Here is a 26161-nt window from a genome sequence, read left to right on the forward strand (position 1 = left end):
CATGCAAACGGAACGCACCCCAGTGTTTCTGTTTGATGTGATGCGAACGGACCTCATCTGATTGACACGAGGCACCAGTGGAGATAAGACTGCGTACCCAAACAGCAGCTGATGAGTGTCCCGGAGGGTGGGGTCTGTTCGCGCAGCGGGCAGACTCTCCAATCGACTGACGAAATGGTCTCTGACATCATAACCTTGAGCTTAGGGGAAGGGGAAAGTCGCAGGTTGGGGATGCGCAGAGGCAGTCTGCCTGCCGGGGAAGCATAAACTGCGAATGAGAAGGGGGAAGAGAGAGAGCCACGAGAGGACGCGAATACCCATGCCTGGAGCAAGGGCAGGTAGGGAGGCAGCTCTGCTGTACAAAAGCCAGGGCTGCGGCTGCCATCTTGGCAGTGATAGCAGGCAGGGGAATCAGCAGAGACCTGTAGCCTCTGCAGTCAGGGGACTAGTGCACCACAGACATCACATGCACTGGAGTTATGCCTGCAAGACCAGGGACTATCAAACAATGATGACTCATTTTGATTTATTCTGCATTTACTGAAAAATTACTGATTTTTTTTTTTTTTTTCATTTTCAATTTCATTGTTTTCACATCCTGCTCTGCGTGCTTTTATGATTGGAATTTTTCAGTGGATTATGAAATGATTTTTTTATGTGTTTGTTGTTCTAAGAGACATTGCTTTTAGGAAGTGAAGCTAATCTGCAAGCTTTAAGTAGGCAGTGCCCCCAAGCATGAAACAGTAAAGGGTAGGATTATGGTTTGATTAGCTGATCCTGAATCAGTATGTCCAGGTATCTGTCACCTGAGGCTTTATGTAGGCAGGATATAGCGTCTTTTTGATCAGGTTTTGAAACACTGCATCGTTTAGAGACAGTCTGGGCCCTTAAAAGGCATGCGCTATTCATTTAAAATTTAACTTACTGTGCTGTTGTTATACTATAAATCCAATCCAATCCACAGGCTAAAATGCTCAAATTAAATAAAAAAATGGGCATTTTGAGCAATTACTGTTAATTCTGCTGGCTCATTGCGTGTTGATCTGAGGTCAACAAGAAAATGAGTTTAAAAAAAAAAAACTTTACCCTTAAGCACCGTGGTCAGGACACGAGAGATCTTTCATGAATGAGACCAAAAAGAGCACACATTAAGCAATGTTTACATTCACTAACTCCATAGTTCATTTAAGCTATCATTAAATTTCTATTTTCTGTGTATCTTCTGTTAAATATATTAACACTTACTGTGCTAGTTCCACTGGCACTCTCTGTTAGTGATACATTACAGTACATCTTTGTTCTGTTGTTGTGCAACCCAAGTTTACAAACTGAAGTTAGAGCTTTTTTGGAATAAGATGGTGCATTCAACTGTCTGCTGTTCTTGTCAAAAAAAAAAAAAAAAAATTATGGTATACACCAAGAAAACAGGTTGTGGGGTCTATGGCAGGGAGTTGAAGCTTTCACATCTAGTGTTAGAGTTGTGTTATTTATTGAAGAATTTTCATATGCTAATAAACAGGTATTGACAATAATAAATAACATCTATTGATTGTTTTTCAATAGCAAGACACTGTATGGTGCTCATGGAAAGGAGATATATTAAAGTACTGGTGCAAAATTTTATGTCATTTGTGTTTATGACATTGCAGGCTCATGCACAACATACTATACACTAACTTGTGATGAAAAATCTACAAACACAGGTTTGTTATTCAGTCGTGATCATCAATTGTAGAGTGTTTCTCTGCAACAATATACAATAATTCTAAAAAATAATGTCCATTGATTTTGTCAAATTTAGATCTTGTTTACCATAGCAGGTTAGTATAAAATGTGTATTTATTTGTCCCGTTGACTGTGAATATTTATTATTATTTACTTTTAGTAGTACACCAAAATCAAATCATGATTATGAGAATGACTTGCATTGTTGTGAGTGACAGCATTGGACAGCTGAAGTTTTAAATGGTTTTCTTTAGCCTGGTTTCCACTGACATGCCTTTCCTGTACATCTGCTGCTTCAATACAATACATACCAGAATGTCATACTGCATTTCAATTAGTGGAGCCTCATTCACTGGTCATATGCTGCTGACCCCAGAACACCTCTACAGGTTCACTTTTTTGGCAGCGCTTATGCCAGCCTACATCATGCTTGTTCATATATCCACAAAACTTTGTCTCGACTTTTTACCTTGATTCAATCTACTGCGGAAATACATCTGGCTCACCTTATATATACCGTCATATTGCTGACCGAAGGCACCGGTATTTACTGTAGACCTGTTGATGCACTTTATATAGAACCATACAGCATCAAATTATCCATGGGTGTCCATATGTAAGATTCACAGCGCCCCCAGGTGGTGGCTACACAAAACGCAAACCGAAACTTCTTTTTTGTTTTGTCCTTGGCTTTCAGCATAGCTTTATTCATTTATTTCTACGAGGATTAGAAAACGCTTTTGAAATTCATTGGTAGAAATTACAGCACATAATTAGAAGGTAGGCGTCTGTGAAGATGATTCATTCTCACAGCTAATGTCGACGGTACGTGCCGTCACACAATGAGATAACGGGGTATTAATTAACATTAAATTTAAGATTTAATTAACATAACATTTTCTCAGTGTAGCTGATGCCCTTCGCTGTCGGCCATTGCTCTGTTTTGAGCTGCTGGCTGCAAAGGCAAAAGGACTCAGAAGGTACATTGCATTTTGCAGCGTGCTCGGGGCCCTCGTGCTGTCGTTGGAAACAAGAACTTGCCCAACAAGTTCCATGTTGTGCAGCGTACAACTGATCTGTATAAATGGACCCAGAATGTTAAAGCAATGAAAATATCAGATGTTATCGTGAGTTAGCTTCCCAACGAAAACCATACCGCTCGGTCGATGTCATTGAATTCAAAGATTTTAATTAGATGTGTTTTGAGCTTTGGTGACACCTGTTACAAAATAGGCGCTCTACACAGTTTCCTATTCACGGTGATGTCTCTCGACTAATCAGACCGCGTTCAAATAGCAGACGATATCCAGCTTTAGAAGAACTTTCCCGAATTGCAATGGAAGTACAATAAAACAGTTGTCAGTAAGGAAGTTATGAAAAATCACTATTTCTAACCGTGATATTAAGTTATAAACTGTCAATGTGGAGTTGGGAATCATGCAGCAACTATACTGTATAGCGCTGCAATTATATTTAATTTAATTAGTATTTTACGTTAGAAGACAGAGCAAAAAAGATAAAGAAAACATGTATGCGTGTTACAGGGTCATATTTTAAGGTACCTTGCAAAACTGATGTGTTGATCTGAAGCTACCCTAATAGCAATATATTTACTCACTTTAACTGTCTCCGGTTTATCCTGTATTGCGATATATTAATTTGTGAGAGGCAATGTCTATTTGATGAACATGTGTTTTTACACGACCGTGTATACATGGCCTACTTACACACATTCTATCGTCGCTTTTCCGAATGTCTTGGAGGGTGCTACTTGGACATTCCGGCTTGCCGTATTTGCGGCTTATGTTTGTCCTTTACTGTTTTCCTTGGTGGATGGAGGATCAAAGATGTCGGTTAAAGGGGTAGGATCGAAAGGGTTTTATTTTAACACAGTATTATCACTTGCTCGGTCTTTGGCAGCGCATCATCTAGCCCCAGATGACAAGGTGAGTGTGCGGGTGTGATTTCTAAACATGAACATTTTGGAACTTGCTAGTGCGTTGCAGTTTTACGTTCTCTGTCTGCTTCCAGTCACTGCCTTTAACCTGGATTTGCAGAGATGTCACCGTCATACTTAGTATTGCACGTCTTGCTAAAACTGCATTTTCCTTGTATATTCGAGTACAACCAAGGTGTAAATCATATTAACACAGTTAATAAAAAGCATATTAAAAATTTGCCGTAGAGTGGCAGGCTATGTCGAGATTAAGCGTTACCATATTGCTAGCTAGCTAGTGTGCCAGCTGTTACTGACAGTAACCTAGCTAGCTTATATTTGCGTGAACAGCAGTAGTTAAAGCTGGCCAGGTAGCAAGCTGGCAAACAAATTTCAGAAATACATCAGGACAGTCAGTTGACAAAACATTGACAGAACAAATCTAGTAATACAGATGAGCGTTCTTGATACGTTACAGTTACACTAAGTAGAGTAGTTTGCTAACCTTGCAAGCTAGCCAGCGTTACTGTATCTAACTTCGAACCACATGACAGCCAAAAGCGTACAGGTGAACGCTTCAGATGAAAGTCGTGTGTTGTCACCGCAGGTTCAGAAACTGCAATGTATGTGCCCAGTGGACTTTCGAGGCGTCTTCCAGTTGGACGAGCGGCGTAGAGATGCCGTGATCGCTTTGGGCATCTTTCTGGTGGAGTCGGATTTGCAGGTAGCAAAATCAGCTTTCCTGACCTTTTTGTAAACATGTAAAACCACAGGAGGGTTGCTAACAGGGTTCCATGAATCCGTGTTTCTCGTAGCACAAAGACAAAATCGTTCCGTATCTGCTCGGCTTGCTGAAGGGATTACCTCGCGTGCAATGGATCGAGGAGAGCGCCGAAAGGAAACCTAGGGGTAATGATACAGATTTAACTAACAAACTAACTGTACATCAACAAGCAAAAATAATTTTTATTTCCAATAAGTCTCAATTACCTACAGTCATCATACAGTTAAAAAAATCTATTGAGCCTAGTTTGTCTACCGTCCAGTGATTTGTGTGTGTGTGCATTATATATTCAAGCGCCCTTAGCATACATTAAGCATGTGGCTCTGTTTTTGTTACTTCAGAAACCCTCCCCATTGCGGAGAATTTTTGCTTTTGCCTGGTGACCCTACTCTCAGATGTGGCCCAGAGAGATGAGACCTTACGAAACCAGGTAAGGTAACTCATTAGTCATTTCACCAAAGAATGTGAACCACTGCCCTGCAGAAGTGATTAAGCGCATCATTAAAATTAACATCTGACTTCCAGGCTCAGCTGCTGTTGTGTAACATACAGTGCTATTAAACTTTAAGGTAGGAAGTAAAGTCACTCTATGCCGTCCTTTCAGATTCTGGAAGCCATCATGGATGCCATGCAAGTCCTGCTGGAAATGTGTCAGGCACCAGAGAGTCATGATAAAGGTAACCAGTCCAGTTCTTTCATTTAGCAGTCTTGTATACATCTTTCGGATTTAAACATATAGCTGAGAAAACATACATAACAAAATACACTATACTATAGCATTGACCTAGGAGGACCAGTAGTAAATGTCTGAATCATGCCCACATGGAGCCGAAGCGACATGTATTTTGATGCTGTGGCACCGTTTCCCCTCAGAATACCTGTGTAGGTATACCGTGCCCAGTTTGCTGGGCGTGGCGCGAGCTTTTGGACGCTACAGCAACACGGAGGAGCCGCTGCTGTCTAGGCTCTTCCCCCGGGGGGTGGGGCAGGCCGTGCTCGTGGCCGACGAGGTGGATGGCGTGCGCCGGCGCTCCTTCAACGACTTCCGCTCCATCCTGCCCAGCTCCCTGCTCACGGTCTGCCAGGGCGACACGCTCCGGCGCAAGACCAGCAGCGTGTCCAGCATGTCCCAGCAGGTGGGTCACAGCGCCCCCATCAGGGGAGGGTGGGGGGCCAAGCCAGTGAGCCGAGGTGTCACAGGTAGACAAGCCCAGTTTGGTAATGATTGCAGAATAACAAATGTTGTGTAAATGTTTTATTTTTCAGGCTAGTCCAGAACGTGGAGGTTTCCCACCTGGCTCACCAGCTGAATCATCTGCCCAGTACTTTGAAGGTAAAGGCAAACTTATGTGGGCACCTGGCCTAAACAAATAACGCAATCTGGTACATGTAGATAGGAAATGGCTTGCCTCTGTTTACGCTTACTGGAAGGAGCATGCCACTGGACAGAATCAGGTAAGCAGTTGCACCTCTGACAGATTTTCTTGGTTTGTGGGTGGAAACCCACAAAGTCAGGCCAGCGTTGAACCAGGGGCATTTAGCAAGATGTCGCGTCTGTCATGTTCCAGGACACCGAAGTGCCTGTTGGGTAGTGAGGTCAGGTGCTGGAATGAACATGTTTGACTGACCCCGTTTCCTGGTCTCCAGGCTCATATCTCCCCGATGGCAGTGCTGTGGACCCTGACTACTACTTCTGCACCATCAGCTCCAGTTTCTCTGTGTCTCCTCTCTTCACGGGCAGCAGTGGGAAGGAGTTCAGCATGCCTCTGGACATGCTGCGACTTCTGTTGCACATGGTCAGTATTACATCCTTTCATGGTTCTGTCTCCATGTGATCTTCTCCAATGACCTACAGTTTAACAACCACAATGGCATATACACTGTAACATTCTCCCACAGTACTTTGAATGACATACGTAGTCATGACCGATGGTGAAATATCACACCAGGTTCCTTGTTGACAGCTAAACCAGCTAAACCGCATTACATCCATGGGTTTGTAACATTCAGGTATGCGATGAGTTAAGACTGTCAATTTAAAATACGGACAGCTGTAGCCACTGAAATGGAAAACATTGAAAGTCTATAAAATTGATAGTTTATTCTGCATTTATGTGTGATAAACTGGTTTTGTTCATTTATTTAAAAGGAAATTCATCGATAAAAAGATTTTGCCTAGTTTTTGCAGCCTCTTAGTGTTCGTAGAGTTTTCTTTCATGTATAAATTGAGTTTCACACAACAGCTCTCGGAGTGGTAATTAGGTGACTTCAGTTTTTATAATTTTAGCTCTTTTCCTCTTGTGGTCTGGCAGATCTTCCGCTCTGGCATCGTTACTGATTTTTACTCAGCGCTTCAGGAACCACCTCTTTGTTTAGGGAGCACGGATCCCATTATACTTTTCCATCAGTTCAGTTCCTGAGGATGACAACATACCTCTAACAGTGGTTGTGTTTATAAATAACGCAAGTCTAAGCTAAGCAGGTGTAACCACAGCTTCATTATCTGTGGTTATGTTTTCCTTTATTTTCTGTATTTTTTTCTTTGCAGGTTGAAAAGTTTGTGGCAGAATCTTTTTTGAAAACTCTGGATGTAACCATGGCTGAAGTTTTGGAGGTTTGTATTGTCGAATCCTTTTATACCTCCTCCCAGATGAGAGGTGTTCTGAAAGGACTGCTGACAGTTTGCATGTGTTTTATTTTAGGTTAATCCCACTATTGATCTGTACTACAAAACATTCAGCGACCCCTTGTATGTGGCCATGTTTAAAATGCTGAGGGACACATTGTATTATATGAAAGGTAAGAAATATGTATTTCTTTGTTATTATAGTTATTCTGTCTGTATTTTAGATGAATTGGCCATCTGACTTCCAATCTGACCACATTCACACTACTGCTGCACTGTTAATTTGTGCACTTAGTGTCTGTGCTAGTGTTTTCCACATGGAGTATTTGTCACCCTGGGTCCTAAAGGAAATGGATGATTTCCCTGCTTTCCTGCAGACCTGCAGATTTCCTTTGTAAAGGAGGTGCACGACTTTGTGCTGGAGCAGTTCAGCAGCAGCCAATCAGAGCTGCAGAAGATCCTGCACGATGTGGAGCGGGTGCACGGAGAGCTGAGCCCGCTGAAGCTGCGTTGCCAGGCCAACGCTGCCTGTGTGGATCTCATGGTGTGGGCCGTCACGGAAGAGCAAGGTAGGGCCCTGCCCGCTCTGCCGCACTCACACAATGGGCAGGGACGAGAGTACAGCACTCAGAATGCTCTTACACCAACCACTGATCCAGGACCAGCAGACCCATTGTTAAACTTCACCCCAGCCATTTTGGATGGAAGATCTAGAATCAGCAGTTGGAGGTCAAACTGTATTTAACACCACTCATAGTCTTGATCACATGGCACAAACATAATGACAGGAAGAAAATTCGGTTATATGTTTTTTTTCTACCAGTCAAGTAACATTTTCCAAGTGCCCTCAAGAGAGGAATAGAAAGGACAGTAAAATTCTCTGTTTCCATTGTGTAATGTCTGACTCTCTCTTCATACCCTGACTGGCAGTGAATGTCTCCTTTTAGTTACATGTAAGTGAGCATTTCAGACCAGTGACTTATGCTTTGCTTTCTCCCAAGGCGCTGAGAATCTTTGCGTCAAACTGTCAGAGAAGCTTCAGTCCAAGACCTCCAGCAAAGTCATCATCGCACACATGCCACTGCTCATCTGCTGTCTTCAGGTTGGTCTCTTTCTGTCGCGCGTCACCATGGAGACGCTGCGGAACCTTCCGGCACTTGGTTGTCAAGCCAGATGTCATGTGTCATTGCTTCATAAGCGCAGTTCTCTTAAGCATGATGACAGTATTCACACCCCAGCAGGAGCGGTCGAATCCTACAGTGTTTGCTATAATGTGTGCTATTTACACTGTGACGCCCTGTAGCTTTCCCCTCTATTAGCATATGTGCTAAACTGGATGCAGCCTGTTTTTGACCACCTTGTGCATGTGTAGGGATTATCATTCTGTTACATTAATTTTGTGTTGTTTACATGTGCATTCTTACATTACGCTCTATTTACATTTCATTTTGTGTTGTGCTGGATAGTCATTGTGTAGTATATAACACTATTGATAACCAGTCATAACCCTCTGGAGTGAGTGATGACCTTAATGCTATGAATGTCTGTTGTAGTAATCCCTTCTTTGTCTGTGTGTTACAGGGCCTGGGACGGCTGTGCGAGCGCTTCCCTGTGGTGGCCCACTCCGTCACCATGTCTCTCAGGGACTTCCTGGTAGTTCCCTCCCCTGTGCTGGTCAAACTCTACAAGTACCACAGCCAGTACAGCACAGGTGAGCGCATCCGCTCTGGATGATCGGGCAGAGTAATTGGCAGGCCTACAGTGGAATCAGTCTGTTGTCGGTAAGAGGGATAACAGATAGAGATTAACAACAGATGTTAGAAGAATTTGTCAGCGTTTGGTCTGTTTGCAGTTCATTCAGTGTTAAATCAAAAAGATTAAAATGGATAGGATTAACGTTAATGTTGGGAGCACAGGCACAGATTCAGAATAACTCTAATGTGGTTTGCCCTTTAGGGCTTTGAGTAGGGAATTTAAGGGTGTCCTATTTTTCCATTACTTATACATTTTTCATTTATTTTTTGACCACCAAACTCATGATGTTGTATAATAAATAAGGAGAACCTAACACTTTTATTTAATTATTTATTTGATCTTTAACAAGGCATGTTAAAGAGTAAATTCTAAATTAGAATAATGGCCTGGCTAAGAGGCCCCGCACAACAAAGTTCCTTAACTTACTTAACCGAGGTAAATAGCAAAGTGCATTGTGGTAAATTTTATTCTGGGGTTTGGTCAGCCAGCATGGAAGACCCAAGAAAAAGGAGTTTGTCTGTCACAGCCCTTAGATGGGGTGGTCCTGTTTGCCTGGAAATCCACTGCTGGTTGTTAGAGAGCAGGAGCGGTGTCAGCAGACTGCTGGGTGGGGGCGGCAGCAACTCCCCTGACCCTTAAATGCAAGGCCCCTTTCCTCTCTCTATAAAGGAACCGGGGAGATCAAGATCAGCGTGACCAATGAGCACTCACAGTCTCTCAGCATGCTGTCCAATAAGAAGGGCCAGCCCTCCTTGTACGAGCAGCTGAGGGACATCTCCATCGACAACATCTGCCGGTAAGTCCTCCTGCCTGACCCCGGACCTCTAGACCCCTGACCACCTGTGTAATCCTATGAACGCACCAGAAATGGACACTTAAACATAACTGCTGCATGTTGTTATTATCAAAAAGCATGCACACAGAAAGTCAATAAATGCATAAATACTTATCTTACTTATACTTATCTTTGGTGTGTTGGCCTTAAACAGCTGAATCAATAAAGAGGGTAAAGGCTCATTATGTACTGTTTATTATCGCTCCATATAACCATGCATATATTGTATTTTGTATAAACTGGGGAAGCTGCAGTGTATCTCATCATGGCCTGTTTCCACATTTCCTTTTAAAAGCACAACTTGCTGCGAGGCAATGATGAAGTCTGAAGCAGGGAATGAATGTGCAGCATGACAAAATCGCATTTGATTGCGTGAAGGATATTCAATGGGCAGTATGGTTACGGTGACTGTGATCCCATAGAGCTGCAGCAAAAGGTGCTTTTATTGTGCTGTAGCTCATGGAGTGCCTTCCTGCCACGTGTCCAGTCCAGTACAGTCGGTGCTGTAGGGATAACTGTGCTCTCCCCCAGGTGTCTGAAAGCAGGGCTGACCATGGATTCTGTGATCGTGGAGGCCTTCCTGGCCAGCCTTTCCAACCGCCTCTACATCTCCCAGGAGAATGACAAGTGAGCCCCACCCCAGAGTCCTGACTCCCATCTGGTCTGTACTCTTCCACAGAAGACTTGGAAGAGAAACATACCGATAAAAAAAACAAAAGAGCAGGAAGAAAAGAACTGTGTGTAACAAGTGTGGAGATGTGAAATGGGATTAGATGGTAGCAATATTGATATGATGATAACAGTGATGAATCCGTCATCAAAACACCTATGCCAACGATGAGGATTGTGATAATAATAATGATAAATTGCTGTCACCGTATAAAACTGATAACAATGATGGGAATTTTAATGGTAATAATGATGGTGGCTACGATGATGACATTGATGACAGCCACCTCCCTGTGCCTCAGGGACGCCCACCTGATCCCGGACCACACCATCCGGGCGTTGGGTCACATCGCGGTGGCCCTGCGGGACACGCCCCGGGTGATGGAGCCCATCCTGCAGATCCTGCAGCAGAAGTTCTGCCAGCCGCCCTCCCAGCTGGATGTGCTCATCATCGACCAGCTGGGCTGCATGGTCATCACCGGCAACGTAGGTCCCCTCCTGTCACATTTTCCCACTCCTGAAGACAGTAGCCGCCATGTTCATCTGTCTGGATCAGGGGCTGCCCATTGCATTACATTACATTATTGTCATTTAGCAGATGCTCTTATCCAGAGCAACTTCAGAAAGTTACAGTTTTTACATGTTGTGCATTCAGACAGCTGGATGTTTACTGAGGCAATTGTGGGTTAAGTGCCTTGCCCAAGGGTACAGCAGCAGTGGCTTAGCGGGGAATCGCACCAGCGACCTTTCAGTTACGAGCCCTGCTCCTTACCGCTATGCTACACTGCTGCCCAGCTGTGCCCAACTCTGTTTAACCACCTCGACTGGTGACTTCATCCTGTGGTACAGCGTAGCAGCTGATTATCTGTAGAGGGATTGGCTTAAGTGGAGTTAAGTGGGTTAGATCCTTAAATAAGTGCCTGATACTGAGGTTTAGCAGGCTGTTTTCAGGAAACCACATTCACCATAATGTGCATGCGCCACATACTGGCATAGCCTCATTTCATGTTGTGGTGGACGGAATGAAACACCATTTAATGATTTTCAGGCCTGCTTAAACAAATAGGCAGTTACAAGCCTTTTTAAACAATTAACTACAATGCTGGGTATGTTCTGGCCCAAAAATTGGCCCACTAACCGCTTTGTTGTTTTTCTCCACCAGCAATACATTTACCAGGAAGTGTGGAACCTGTTTCAGCAGATCAGTGTCAAAGCCAGCTCAATGGTGTACTCCACCAAGGACTACAAGGACCATGGCTACAGGTGACCACAGAGTAATGGGAAACCACACTCTGGTTGTGGGCTTGGCTCACTCTTATTTGATGATAGGTGAAAATGAAAGAGTTTCACTATCAAAAACATGAAATGCTTTAAAGACATGCTTTGTCAGGGTTTTGATTGTCCCAATAAACATAACAGAACTTTCTGCCTTTTTCTGCACCAAGCAAATGTGCAGAAGTGCTGGCATGGCAAAGCAGCAACATTGGGAGCAAGACTATCAAGTGTCTCCTGAACTTAATCTGTGAAGCAAAGCAGACATGATCCTAGTTTGTCTTGCAAAGCTTGGCTATAAAATGCAACAGCTGCTAAAACATTAGCAGTGTAGTTACTTAACTGCTCCTCTGAACTGATCTAGGAGCAGTCTGCCTACTCTTAATCCCAGCTCCATCTGTTTTGTGCAAAGCATGCACACTGATTCAGAAATTTCTGTAGTTGTTTGCATGCTACCATTCATTATATCTGACTGGTTCCATTACCGTACATTACATTACATTACATTACATTACATTACATATGTATTTACCATTTAGCAGCAATGCAGTTTTATGATATACAAAACCAGTAAATCTAGTTGAGGAAAGAATTTCCACATGAATAAATAGGAGCAAAACCCCCAAAGAAGAGGAGTGGTTCCCCTGCACAAATGGCGAATTAGCAGCCACCAGGTCATTTCAGAGGTAAATGTACCAGCATGCAGTTTTAGTTCACTCTGTGTGTGTGCTTGTGTCTGCGCAGACACTGCTCCCTGGCTGTCATCAACGCGCTGGCCAACATCGCCGCCAACCTGCAGGCGGAGCAGATGGTGGACGAGCTGCTGGTCAACCTGCTGGAGCTGTTCGTGCAGCTGGGCCTGGAGGGCAAGAGAGCCAGCGAGAGGGCCAGCGAGAAGGGCCCCGCGCTCAAGGTTCGACCTCTGCAGGTCTCACTGTGCATCTCTCTTGTAGCGCTAGTGTCCTTTCCTTTCCCATTCCCTGACTTTTCTAGTCTCTCCAAGCTTGAATTACCCATAAGAAAGATTTAACTGCGTTGTAGGCAGTTTCTGTCTTTCTGTCTTGCCCAGAGTTTAACTAGACAGATTCTTTAAGAATTTTCGTCTGTCCCCTTCCTATTTTTAACTGAAAACACTTGCCTCTCTGGAACGTGGTGCTAAGCCCAACTCAGTAATACATGTGTATGCAGAGCACAAAAGGCAGTTCAAGTGACACACACAGTGCAAAGTATTTGGGGTGATGAATAATATAATAAATAAAATATTTGCTGTGAAATGCAGCTTGAATTGGGCTGACTGGAAGTCAGTTAATCCCAAACAGAGAGCTGTGTAAAATGGCAGTCTTTTCTCTTTGCAGGCTTCAAGCAGTGCTGGTAATCTAGGAGTGCTCATTCCAGTCATTGCTGTGGTAAGAATTTGTTGGTTTTTAATTTTTATGCCTTCTTTTTGCATACTGTATGCTCTGTGAGTTTCAATTGCACACGACACTTAGTCCATCCCACTGGCTTAGAGTAAAGCTGCAATATTCAGCTGAACTTTGACGTTGTATTAACCCTCTTTCAAGTTATATCAGTGTTCTTTCAGTCAGGCTTGAGCTGAGTAGAGTTTCTACAGCTTTCCCATGAAACTGATCTATGTTCACTGCTGTTTGATCTGATTTAAATTCCTTTAAAACAAGTTGACAGATATTACTGATTTTTTTCCTTTGAGAAATGGTGAGTGTGATCTAGGAGAGTAATGAACTGTATCTTGAACAGAAGGACTCCTGAGCTGTGTCAAAATGTTCTGTCAGACTCGTGTATTTGTGTCCTCTGTCCCCAGCTAACCAGACGGCTGCCACCAATCAAGGAGGCCAAGCCCAGGCTGCAGAAGCTCTTCCGGGATTTCTGGCTCTACTCTGTGGTGATGGGCTTTGCCGTGGAGGGCTCAGGTAGGGTGGCAACCAGAGACATTTGAGGAACACAGTCCTTTAATCCACAGTCCAGTGCAATGCATATTTGGTTTTGTGAAGTTTTCCTTTGTCCAAATTCATTATCACTATCTAACGGTTCCTTTTGTGGAGTGGAGAGCATAACCGGAAGGCTCTCCCCACCCCCCCGCCCCTTATGTGAGGATAACCCTCTGCTTCCTTCAGGGCTGTGGCCAGAGGAATGGTATGAGGGGGTGTGCGAGATCGCCACCAAATCGCCCCTGCTGACATTCCCCAGTGGGGAGCCCCTGCGCTCCGAGCTGCAGTACAACTCCGCCCTCAAAAATGACACCGTTACCCCGGTACAGCCTCACCCCAACTCTCACACCTCACATCTCCAGAAGACAAACTAGACTAGACTAGAGGCCAGTTTTTGTTTGCAGACTCATTCTGACTGAGAATGTCAGGTTCGATTTTGAAACATGTATCAGAAAATCATACGTAAGACTTGCATCTGGACTTCTAGACAGACAGAAGAGGTTCACCTCTTTGAAAACCCTGAGGGTTGGAGTGTTATGTGAAGAGACATATCATGTGTGTCCAAGCCTAGAGAACATGGAGACTTCTTAAAGCAAAGCTTTCTTTCAGGCTGAGCTGAATGACCTGAGAAGCACCATCATTAATCTCCTAGACCCTCCACCTGAAGTGGCCGCCCTGGTCAACAAGCTGGACTTTGCCATGTCCACCTATCTACTGTCTGTCTATCGGCTTGAGTACATGAGGTACGGATGTACCTTCCCTCCGGTGACTTGATGAAATTTTGACTTTAGTGCCCACCTCGACAAGTTGTCACATTATAGCATTAATGCACAGAGACTGTTTATTTTGTTTTGAGTTCTTGGTCCAAGAAACATCTTAATCTTTGCTCCCAGGGTGCTGCGGTCGTTGGATGCTGACCGTTTCCAGGTGATGTTCCGCTATTTTGAAGACAAAGCCATACAGAAAGACAAATCAGGTAGGCAGACAACGTTGGAAAAAGCAAAGCATTTCAGTTCAAAATACTTCTGGTTGAGACATTACTGGTTTACGCTGGCCTGTAGTTACTACTAGTAATGTCAGGAGGACTAAGTGTCTGGGGACAATTTTAGATCAAAAAAATTTAATGAAAACAGTCACTACATCTATAAGAAGGCCAGACAGGAAACCTTTTCTATTTGGAAAACTAAGGAGTTTAAACATTGAGAGCCTCACTCTACGGATCGCCTATTGAGAGTGTCCTTACCTTCAGTATCAGTTCACTTGTTCTCTTTGTGACATTGCTCTACAAGATGGTCCTGTCTTCCTGGTTATTAGGGATGATGCAGTGTGTGATTGTGGTTGGAGACAAGGTGTTTGAAGTCTTCCTCCAGATGATGGCTGACAAGGTAGGCATGATCAGTGACAGCCGGTGCCCTGAATGGAAAGACTCCTGTAGGAATGTGGTGCCATCTTTCTGTTTTCCCTGCCTCTCTCTGTAGCCCAAAACCAAAGAGCATGAGGAGGAGCTGGAACGCCATGCCCAGTTCTTGCTAGTCAACTTTAACCACACCCACAAGAGGATTCGCAGGGTGGCTGACAAGTACCTGTCTGGGCTGGCCGAAACGTGAGTGGGGACACATGGGCATGTGCACACACACAGATATGCATGTTTGGGAGGGCACTATCGGTGATCAGTGCTGAGCCATGCTTTCTTCCTCCCAGTTTCCCTCACCTGCTGTGGAGTGGCCGCGTCCTCAAGACCATGCTGGACATCCTGCAGACTCTGTCCCTCTCTCTCAGTGCCGTATGTATCCTGCCATCTGTGTATTTCTCAGAACCAGAACAGCTTGGGCAACAGTTCCCATCATCCATTGCTCAGCTAACTGGATTTTAGATTCAGAATGGTAACTAAACTAAACAAATGCAGTTACAGACGTGAGTCATCACAAATGCTTGTTATAAATGCACAGTTGTCAAATGACCCTAGGTTCACATAATGTTCTGGCAATTGCAGTGCCACTACCTGCCACCGGTAATCCTAAGTGACATAGACTTGAAAGTATGTATAGTACGTTTAAGGATCTTAACATATTTTACTTAGATGTTTTACTCATCCATCACCTGCCTGGGTGACGCACAGCTGCCATTTTACTCTGGATCAATGCTTATGTGGAGTGGAGAGGCCATCTCCAGTGGAAGATTAAGGTTGTTGTTTCCCCGCCATTTAGGACATCCACAAGGACCAGCCATACTATGACATTCCAGACACTCCTCATAGGATCACCGTTCCTGACACATATGAAGCCAGAGAGGTATGGAGATCATTCCCGTAGGGCAGGGTTTGTTTTACAGTGCTGTAATGTGGCATCCAGCCAGTGCTGTTTTGAATGTTAGGTGGTCTATGAAGAGCTGTTACAATAATTGCTAATCACTTTTTTACAGTTAGTTAACAAATTCGCAGTTAAAATCTTGGATATAAAAGCTTTGTTTAACATGTCTTGTTCTTTTTTCATAATCTGTCATGTCATTGCCGTGTATTTGTGTTGAACAGCATCAGTATAGCCTTTTCTATTCATGGTCTCCCTGCTTTGCGAGGTGTAAGACTCTGATCGGCCATTGTCGCTGTCTGTGTTCAGAGTATTGTGAAGGACTTCGCTGCACGCTGTGGGGAGATCCTGAAGGAAGCCATGAAATGGGCCCCCTCCGTCACCAAGTCTCACCTTCAGGTCAGTACTCCACTTTAGGAATGCAGGAAATATCTCGACAAGCTATGAGGCAAGGTGCCGCTAAGTCTAGGTGGATTTCTAGGCTACATAGTTTACATAGAGTGCTGCCTTGTAGTCATTTGACTTTCTTTAGTGCAGACATGCCAATAGACGGAAGGCTTTGTTGGTTCTCTTCCTCAGTGTCTTGATTATTTTCATGTAAAAGCTGTTTTCATGTTGCAGAACGTCTGTGCTTTTTTTTCCAAGTGTGATTGTACAAACAGAACACTGAAGCGGAACACTCAAGAGACTCTGGGATTTTGTAAATAGGTCAACATTGCTATCTGGGTTTAGTGTGCTGTGAGAGCAGAGGGCTGTAGATCCCTCTATGAGACAGATGAAATCCTCATGGCTGCTTTCTCCCGGTCCCACAGGAGTACCTAAACAAACACCAGAACTGGGTTTCGGGCCTGTCCCAGCACACGGGCCTTGCTATGGCCACCGAGAGCATCCTGCACTTCGCTGGGTACAACCGCCAGAGCACCTCGCTGGGAGTGAGTGAGAGGCGACCCGGTCACACCTTCCCATACACACCCTCTCCCTTACCTACACTCATGCAGCCTCATGGTCACATGATGTCTTACATAAACATACTCACACACCTGCAGACTCACTCTTGTACACATGTCTCTGTCCTTAACAGTCTGATTTTGTTTGTAAGAGAGTTATTTTTACATTGAATTTTCTTGTCTGAAAGCACAGACATTTCAAATGTTAAAATTACTGGAAGTTAATTTGGCAAACGTCTGAGTTAACATTTTAAACACGTAAACCAACTTCTGTCTCGGTTGGGGGAGAAAAGTTTTCAACCAGAATGACATGAATACCTGTTAAAATGGATGCAACGCCCTGTCTTTTTCCAAGTATGTTTCTGTAGCATGTGTGCATTTAAACTGTGCCTGCAAACAATTCATAGCATTTGTTTTTTTAGTACAGTAGCAGTTAATAATCTGTGAGTAGTACATGCAGTTTTTCTCCTGGGGTGTCTTTTGCTCAGCAGTCCATCTGGTTCTCTTGCAGGCCACACAGTTGACAGAGCGGCCGACTTGCGTCAAGAAGGATTATTCCAACTTCATGGCCTCCCTCAATCTCCGAAACCGCTATGCGGGGGAGGTGCAGAGAACCCTTTCTTCTTAATTATCCTCTAGGGTTTTTTTTCTTTTTGGTTAATTTACATTTTTCAGTTTGCTTGAAGAACAGTTTATTGAAAAAGCAATTTGTGATACTGGTGGAAGGGTCTCCTTTTCAGGTCAGTTTCCTGTGCAAGAGCTCATCAGGTTGTGTGTGTGTGTGTGTGTGTGTGTGTGTGTGTGTGTGTGTGTGTGTGTGTGTGTGTGTGTGTGTGTGTGTGTGTGTGGCTCTGGCAGGTAGCGGGGATGATCAACGTTTCTGCAGCTACACGGAGCACCTTGGACCTGAGCAGGCTGATGATTGGTCAGATGAAGGAGGCTCTGGACAGCGGACAGCCTGAGGCCTTCACCCAGGCTATGTTCAAGCTCGCTGCTCTGCTTATCAGCTCCGAAGGCAAGTCACAGTCCTCATGTCCTGCAGACGTTGTTATCCAGAGGGCCTTACATAGGTTACAGTTTTTTACATGTTATCCATTTATACAGCTAGATATTTACTGAGGCAGCTCTGGCTTCAGTACCTTGCCCAAGGGTACAATACCAGAGCCCCTGCAGGGAATCCAACCACCAACCAGCGGTTACCACACTGCTACACTGCCTCCCCATTTTTCATTTGTTGTGTTTATTAGCTCAGTATGTGTCTGTCCTGTTCCTCTGTCTTACAGACACTGACCCGCAGCTCCTCCACCACCTGTGCTGGTCACCGCTGAAGATGTTCACCGAGCACGGCATGGAGACCGCCATCGCTTGCTGGGAGTGGCTCCTGGCTGCTAGGGAGGGCTTGGAAGTCCCGGTAGGGCGGCCCACCTCTGTTCCTTCTACCACCCACCAACCGGCCTGCTCATACACTTCCACCCCACCTCATACACAAAACGTTTTCAGAGCCCCACTGTAATGTAAAGGGATGATATTGCGTTGTGCTGTTGGTTGGCTTGGTGGAGTCGTATCCGAGGTTCTCGACCGATGCAGTGCTCGTGTGTCCTCAGTTCATGCGTGAGATGGCGGGGGCGTGGCAGATGACAGTGGAGCTGAAGATGGGCCTGTTCTCGGAGACCCCAGTGGAGGCTGACCCCCTGGCCGCCTCGGAGGAGAGCCAGCCCATGCCATGCCCCCCGGATGTCACGCCCCACTTCATCTGGATTGAGGTGAGCCATCAAGCTCTGTCCTTCTGCCTTCAGCAGGCCGGCAACCTGCCTTGCTGCACATCGAGGGACCTCAAATTATCCTGAAATCAAATTGCTCGGTGGCAAAGAGATACACTGTTGCTAAAGAAATATTATTGAAACAATATTTTAGTAGAATAAATTCAGTTTGTGCGTTATTACAACTGTCAGCAAAAAATGAGATGGATTAATAAAGCTTTCATTCAGCCATAAATAATAAGAATATGCACTTTTACATTACAATTTAAGAAAACATATAGCTAGTTAATGGTCTTTTAAATGTTGTTTGAATAAGCTTTGCTGAACAATATTGCAGAAAGAAACCCCGTTTTGTCAAAACAGTCACTTGTTTTGCTTAGCCTTAACCATAAGGATATTGGACTGAACTACCGTGTGTTGTCATCAGTGGATATAATGTGCAACAACTGTAATGAATTTTGTGAATGAATACAGAAATCCTCTGCAATCCTGTTACAGCATGTGCCGCCTCAGTACCTCCTAACCTTCCCCTCCCCTCCCCTCCTCTCGGGCAGTTCCTGGTGCAGCGTTTCGAGATCGCCAAGTACTGTAGCGCGGACCAGGTAGAAATCTTTGGCAGCCTCCTGCAGAGGTCCCTGTCCCTCAACGTGGGGGGCCCCAAAAGCAGCCTGAACCGGCACGTGGCAGCCATCGGGCCCCGCTTCAGGTCAGGCCCGGATTCAGCCACAGTAGCAGCTCTCATCCCTTTCTTTAAAACGGCTTATAATTGGGTATGGCGACTCTCTGCAGGTGTTTTGCAATCTTTAATTTGCTTTGAGATATCATGATCCATTTGTTAAACATTATTCAGTTGAAAAATTTGTTCTTTGTCTTCTTTCTCTTTAACTTTTTTTTAGTTTCAGCTTTTTGATAGCAATACGCTACTAGCCTGCTCATTACACAGATGTATTATAGTATACTTCTTGGGGAGGGAAGGATGTACTAGTCTGGTAAGGGAACGCGGTATGCGATTTGAGATGCTACATCACAATGGTTCAGCCTCGGAGTGTTGCTTTCCCACGGTCGAAGGATCTTTCTGAGTCTGAGCCATAGTCGAAAATCCCAGTGGCTAATTTCCCACCCCTGCTCAGATACTGGACCAGTTGAGCAACCCTTCTGTCTCCCTTGCCAGGCTACTCACTTTGGGTCTGGCCCTCCTCCACTCGGATGTGGTCACAAACTCCACCATCCGGAATGTCCTTCGAGAGAAGATCTATTCCACTGCCTTTGATTACTTCAGGTACTCCCCGACCAAATTTCCGGCTCGTTAGAAAGTCCTTTCAGACATCTGTCAGGTTTTGCTGAAATAGTCCATAAAGAAGTTGGACATGGGCTACAGAGTGTTTGTGCACTGTTTCCATGTGTAGCAGGCTAACTTATCAGGGTACTATAACAAACATGATTCACATTTTATGTATTTAAGCATAAGTGTTAGGTATTGTCCGCTTGGCAGAATTAATTGAAGGAGTAATCAGAATTTCAGCCGACAAATTATTTTTGAATCCTTAGGAAATACACATCCCTGTTTAATTTTTAAATTTTAAGGCACAGGAGGAGTCCTGTAATTAAATGCATATTCGTAAATGAACCTGTGAAGGAGTAGGATTTCAAAAACATCTGTAACACCCCTAAATAAACAAAAAATCAAATTATATAAAAAGTGTAAATTCTTAAAAAAAAAAAAAAAGTCTTGCAAGCTTTCCTTTTAGCCTTCTTTGGTTTAATAGTTGCAGTGGTGTTACTGAAGGGGACTGACAGTTCATCTCCTGACAGCATACAGGACACTCCTGACTGTGCTGACCTGTTGGCCGGCTTTTCCCTAGCGTATCCTCCAAGTTCCCCACCCAGGGAGACAAGCACCTCCGCGAGGACATCAGTATCATGACCAGGTTTTACGCCAGTATCCTGTCAGACAAAAAGTACCTTACCGCCAACCAGCTCGTGCCACCCGGTGAGCCTGGCGCCAATCCCCCTCAAAGCTCCTTATCCGCCGGGATTTTCGGATCTCTTATCGTTTCCAGCACTTCTCCGATATCAATCTTAAGTAAGCCTCCCTTGCTCATACTGTAGAGATACAGTATAGCAGGAGCATGTATCTGCAGTTCAAATTTGCTGATGCAAATTTGAAATCTGTAGTGAAATGCATGATTATTATGATTCTTTTTTATTTTCTTTCTTTCTTTCTTTCCTTTTCTTTTTCTTTTTTCTTTTCTTAAGTTACATATAAATAGAGAAATGGCCATTTCCCCAGATTACAGTTCCCCAGACCAACAGTTACAGTTTGGAGAATTTGACAGTACTAGTTAAATGCATGATTGAATGGATGGTTATTACACGAATGAGTACAGCTTGGGAATGTGGCATTTTCTCTGAGGTCCTTGAAAGTGCTGCCTAACTGCTATGCATGCTGTGCAACCCAAGGACTAACCATGAATTGCTTCAGCCAAGATCTAGATGTATATTTAGGTGCGTATGTGCAAAAGGCAGGCTTTGTATATTGGTCTGGGGCTTTTTCAGTGAATTACACCCAAAAGTACTGAATGCATCAGTTCTGTGTGTCGACAGACCCCCAAGACCCAACCATGAACAGCCTGTCTGTGGTGCCGGGGGCCGACCCCAGGGGGAACGTGGATGCAGGGTCGCGGCAGCAGGGCGCTCAGGGCTGGATCAACACCTACCCTCTGTCCAGCGGCGTGTCCACCATCTCCAAGAAGTCAGGTGCGGCAGTGAACATGTGGGGCAGTTACAGGGTACAGTGCCAGGGTGCCTGTTTGGAAGTATTGAGGGCTAGTGGTGTACCATTTGAGTTCCTCTTTTGAGGAGTGTCTTGTTCAGGCTTACACATCCTGCTGGAGCATGAAATTCATGGCCGTTCATTGTATAATTCCTGATATTTTTAGTTTAGTTTTTATAACTAAAGGTTAGTTAATTGGTTTATGCTGTAGTCTTGTCAGTTGATTGTTGAAACATTGTTGAAACTCAGAAAATAATTTTTGGTATACTCCACAGAAATGATATTAGGTGATTTATTTATTTGATAGGACTTTCATTTTTAAGTATGAGACAATCTTGAGTAAAGAATTCAAAAATGTTTTTGAGCTAATTAAGGTAAATATTGAAATAATAATATATTTATACTTGTCACACTAATGTTTAATGTATTCAGGGTCTTAGAGAACTTGATAGGTTTGCATAAAGTGAACATTGTTTTGGAATAGAGCATGCTTTTTTTGGTGGTATAGACTGTAGTTTGCATGCTTGTAGCTAAGGTCTGGGATGGCTCCGAAGGTGTATGGTTTTTTAAAACCTATTGGCAGTAGTGCTTATGTTGTATCTTTACTCCAGGAATGTCGAAGAAAAGCAACAGAGGGACACAGCTCCATAAGTACTACATGAAACGCAGGACCTTGCTGCTGGCTTTGCTTGTAAGACAATACTCTGTCATCCTTAACTGGGATTCATTTTCAGCCAGCAAGAGAAGTGTGCCTAACCGTTTTTCCTGACCATATTCCCTGCAGGCCAGCGAGATCGAGCGTCTAACCACCTGGTACAATCCCCTGTCCACCCAAGAGCTGGGCATTTCTACAGAGCAGTCAGTAGAGACCAGCATCGCCAACTGGAGGTCCAAGTATATCAATCTGAGTGAGAAACAGTGGAAAGACAATGTCAATCTGGCCTGGAGCATCTCCCCCTACCTGGCCATGCAGCTACCTCCCAGGTACCCACAACTTGTAACTCTGGCCTCCACCACAAGAGGGCCTCGTTACAGTCTGATGTCACATGATAACACAGAGTAGCAAGTTTCAGCTGACACATGATTAACAGTAGTATGTATTTGGAAGGATGTCAGTTTGGGGCTGGCATATACAAATTACCTGTACAATGTGAGTTGTTTTGTCTGCATGAATAAAATTTCTGAAGTCATTTTTTTCACAGAAATTTCCATAGCTTTTTCTAAATGGGGAGGGAGTGTTACATCACCTGATCAGCTGTGCCTCTGGTTTTCTGTAGATTTAAAAATGCAGAGTCCATTGTGGCTGAGGTGACGCGCCTGGTGCGGTTGGACCCGGGTGCAGTCAGTGACGTTCCAGAGGCGGTCAAGGTGGGGTGTGACAAGTGGTCTTTCAGGTCATGCTGCTGTTAATTTTCATCATAAAGTTAGCCCCACAACTACTAGATTCTTAAACTGTAGTGACCTCTTAGATTGAAACCCCATATCAGTACAAATCTGAATCTGAGAATATGTGTAAAGTGAATTATGGAATTTTTATTATTTTTTTATTATTGTAATGTTTCAGGCTTTCAGGGTGCTTACAAGCATCAATAGTAAAGAAATTGCTGTTCTCTGGTGGTTTCATTATTTCAGGTTAAATGTTTTTAAAAGATTCCAGATTGCTAAAATAAAAGGCCCTATGGATTTGAGGCGGTCTTTTGAAATAACAATCTGTTGATGTCTTGATAGAAAAAGATGGTCATTTCATGGTCCATTTGTTTGTGTGTAGTTCCTGGTCACCTGGCACACCATCGATGCAGACTCCCCTGAATTGAGTCACATCCTGTGCTGGGCCCCCGCTGACCCCCCAACAGGCCTCTCCTACTTCTCCAGCATGTACCCTCCACACCCCCTCACCGCCCAGTACGGCGTCAAAGTGCTACGCTCCTTCCCACCCGTACGTCCTGCATTCATTTTTTTTATCTCTGAATAACAGCTCTTTTTTATCTGAAAGCTGTTTAATTCATTAATCTAGAACTATGTTGCACATGAACTGAAATGTAAACTGCACATAATCTCATGACCTGCAGAAGCATGGTAAATGTATCTAAGCTACTATTTAATAACCCCTATGGTAAGGTTTTTAATTTTTTAGACCCTCTGCTTACCAGGTGTGGGAGTGTGGAAATACTGTGCTTCAGGAGGCTAGTATCTTTGAGTTTTTGGAGTGAGTTATTTAAGGTTGGTAATGGATATCATTTCTGTTCTTGCCAGGATGCCATTTTATTCTACATTCCTCAGATTGTCCAAGCTCTACGATACGACAAGGTAAGGGGGAGCCGGGCTTCCTGGAAGCTGTTTTTTAGACTGATTTTCACCTCATTTGTCCTTGTGATGTACAAATATTAATGCCATGACTTCAAGAGGTCATCTGTCAGATTTGCTGATGCAGTATAAGGTTTATAATATCATGTCTTATATCTGCTGGTGCTGGGTCAGTCTGTGGTTTGTCTACCAAGATAACAAGTAATGTTCTCTCAACCTTGACGTGCAGTTGAAGTAGCGTGATACATTTCTGGAGGGTTGTTAGCTGTGTAGTCATCCTCCTGGTGATTCATCCTTCCTGTGGTTTCTCACAGATGGGATACGTGCGTGAGTACATTCTTTGGGCGGCCCAGAAATCCCAGCTCCTTGCCCACCAGTTCATCTGGAACATGAAGACCAACATCTACCTGGATGAGGAGGGCCATCAGAAAGACCGTGAGTAGGACATGGGTCACTCAGTTCATGGACACAGTCCCAAACCTCTGATGGTCCACTCTGCAAAAGGACTCCCCCCTAAACATACACACTTCAAGTGGTTGCATAATTTTGGTTTTTGCAGTTTACAGAATGATGTATTCATTCATTTTCCCTATTCTGATTCTCAGGTTTCCTCTCGGATTTCAGCTCGTCTCTCGGACGTCTCCTTCTGGATGTACTCACACCATCTTAAGCTTCATATTTCCTTTTCTGTCCTCATTTCTTCCCCTTGGTGTCCCTTTGGTGGTCCCTGTGTCATGGTGTCTGTCACCCCTTCCCTTCCACCATTTTCTGTAAAGCAGTGTGGTCACTGTACCTCCTCCTTGCCCCTAGCCAAACGCATTTCCCCTCTGACTCATTCTCGGCACAGCTCAGCTCACTTCTCTCTTGCTTAATTTTTCTCATATTCCCTCACTAGCCCTTGTGTTGCAGCTTGTATTTCAAACCCTTGTTCTTGCTTACTGCTGCTTAACTGTTCTTCTCAGTCTTTTTCCTTCACTCCCATTTCTCCCCTGAGATCATCTGCGACTGACAGACTCATGTCTTTGTCCCTCCAGTTCTAAATCAGTCTTTCTCTTCTCTAGCTCTCGAGTGGTGAAATCCCCACCAACAGAACTTCAGTCTTATTATTTCCGTTCATTGTCTCCTAAAGACACACCTCTTTAATTTCTTCAGCACTTCCTACCCCCTCTGAATTTTCTACACTGCTCGCTTCTTGCCTTGTATTTGACTTGTCCGTTGATTTTTGATTGAGTAACCATTTTTTTCTCATACGTTCCTTTTGCTTAGTCGCTTGCTTAATAATTGTGATTCAGATTTAAATTTGTTACTCTGTTCTTGTGATTTTAATACAAAGTCACTGTTGGATGATAGATTTTTAACTGCAATTAATGTCTTATGCATGTCAGTTCAAACCTAACCACAAAGCAATAGCCAATGTGCTTTGCTTTCAGCGCTTTGCTTTAAGTCTTTTGCTTTTTGATTTACTGTCACAATTCACCCTGGACTGGGTTGCGGTAACTTATTATGTAAGTAACTTATGTTCTGGTCTGTGATTGGACACCTTAGGGGATGCCTCCTCTAGATTGGTTCCCACTTGGTATCTTTCTAAAAGCAACATCTTAATCACTTTGATTGCTTTCATTTTGTATGGCATTAGCTGCATTAATATTATGTTATACTCAGGATATAAGCAGTATTATGTCATGGTCATTGTTACTTAACTAGTTGACCATTTTTGGCACATGTATTAAACAGCCTTAAAGTACAACAGCAAAGTATAGTACAGTCAGCTAGAGTGTTGACGTGATTGCAGAAAGATATTACAAAGCTTCTTATTTGCCCAGCTCATTTAAGTGGGCCCCAATGATCAAAACTGAGTGCTAAGTTTTCAGAAGCAAAGACCGATATCCAGGATGTCTTTTTCATTAATGTTAAACAGGTAAAAAGTGGCAAGTTTGTTCCCCTTCATAACAATAACAACAGTGACACTTATAATCATAAAGACCAGTATGAAAAATGGAAGGCTAATATGGCCACTAGTGTGCCATAATGTAGGTAGTTGCTGAACATTGCTTATGATCTTTGAGACCCTTATATATACTGAATGTAATGAACATTGTAAAGTGAACTGGATTGGTTTTACAGGAAGTATCGTCTTATCAGGCAGTCTTTTATGGAGCCGCTGCCTCATATGTCCCAGAAGATACCGCTTCTCAGCTTATTTTTTAAAATATAAATTACAAAGAATATAAGTTGTGTCCTGTTTTTTTTTTTGAAAATCTCCATGCCAGAGAAAACTGAAAAGGGATGTATTAAGAGTGGTTCTGTATTTACTTTTATGCTCCCTTTTGTTTCTGTAGCTGACATTGGCGAGCTGCTGGAGCAAATGGTGGAGGAGATTACTGGATCCCTGTCAGGGCCAGCCAAAGACTTTTACCAGCGCGAGTTTGACTTCTTCAACAAGATCACCAACGTCTCTGCCATCATCAAGTGAGAACCCAGCCACCAAAATCAGTGCTTCTCATGGGAAACCCACACCACAGT

The 26161-nt window shown here is 43.8% G+C and overlaps 1 protein-coding gene across 2 annotated transcripts in view; it reads left to right on the forward strand.

Annotated features, from left to right (window-relative positions):
• The first annotated feature begins 3550 nt into the window (after nt 1–3550).
• pi4kaa (phosphatidylinositol 4-kinase, catalytic, alpha a) overlaps nt 3551–26161 on the forward strand; it is a 29458-nt gene continuing 6847 nt past the window's right edge. The window contains exons 1-44 of one of the 2 annotated variants that reach the window (XM_036528604.1): nt 3551–3671; nt 4269–4385; nt 4477–4570; nt 4787–4875; nt 5050–5122; nt 5319–5581; nt 5712–5778; nt 6093–6241; nt 6994–7059; nt 7148–7244; nt 7449–7640; nt 8073–8173; nt 8653–8782; nt 9496–9622; nt 10193–10288; nt 10633–10816; nt 11493–11593; nt 12347–12515; nt 12958–13008; nt 13422–13530; nt 13735–13871; nt 14158–14291; nt 14442–14524; nt 14863–14933; nt 15027–15151; nt 15250–15331; nt 15756–15839; nt 16164–16253; nt 16667–16786; nt 17313–17405; nt 17660–17816; nt 18085–18212; nt 18406–18564; nt 19116–19267; nt 19733–19840; nt 20424–20644; nt 21166–21318; nt 21946–22025; nt 22119–22318; nt 22612–22702; nt 23103–23270; nt 23588–23641; nt 23953–24073; nt 25978–26107. In XM_036528604.1, the coding sequence (XP_036384497.1) occupies nt 3573–3671; nt 4269–4385; nt 4477–4570; nt 4787–4875; nt 5050–5122; nt 5319–5581; nt 5712–5778; nt 6093–6241; nt 6994–7059; nt 7148–7244; nt 7449–7640; nt 8073–8173; nt 8653–8782; nt 9496–9622; nt 10193–10288; nt 10633–10816; nt 11493–11593; nt 12347–12515; nt 12958–13008; nt 13422–13530; nt 13735–13871; nt 14158–14291; nt 14442–14524; nt 14863–14933; nt 15027–15151; nt 15250–15331; nt 15756–15839; nt 16164–16253; nt 16667–16786; nt 17313–17405; nt 17660–17816; nt 18085–18212; nt 18406–18564; nt 19116–19267; nt 19733–19840; nt 20424–20644; nt 21166–21318; nt 21946–22025; nt 22119–22318; nt 22612–22702; nt 23103–23270; nt 23588–23641; nt 23953–24073; nt 25978–26107 (5315 nt within the window). In that variant the 5' untranslated portion in view covers nt 3551–3572. The remainder of the gene's footprint in view (nt 3672–4268; nt 4386–4476; nt 4571–4786; nt 4876–5049; nt 5123–5318; nt 5582–5711; nt 5779–6092; nt 6242–6993; nt 7060–7147; nt 7245–7448; nt 7641–8072; nt 8174–8652; nt 8783–9495; nt 9623–10192; nt 10289–10632; nt 10817–11492; nt 11594–12346; nt 12516–12957; nt 13009–13421; nt 13531–13734; nt 13872–14157; nt 14292–14441; nt 14525–14862; nt 14934–15026; nt 15152–15249; nt 15332–15755; nt 15840–16163; nt 16254–16666; nt 16787–17312; nt 17406–17659; nt 17817–18084; nt 18213–18405; nt 18565–19115; nt 19268–19732; nt 19841–20423; nt 20645–21165; nt 21319–21945; nt 22026–22118; nt 22319–22611; nt 22703–23102; nt 23271–23587; nt 23642–23952; nt 24074–25977; nt 26108–26161) is intronic. The other variant, XM_036528605.1, reaches the window with a different exon arrangement.

This window comes from Megalops cyprinoides, chromosome 5 (genome assembly GCF_013368585.1).
Source record: "Megalops cyprinoides isolate fMegCyp1 chromosome 5, fMegCyp1.pri, whole genome shotgun sequence".
Classification (NCBI taxonomy): Eukaryota; Metazoa; Chordata; class Actinopteri; order Elopiformes; family Megalopidae; genus Megalops; species Megalops cyprinoides.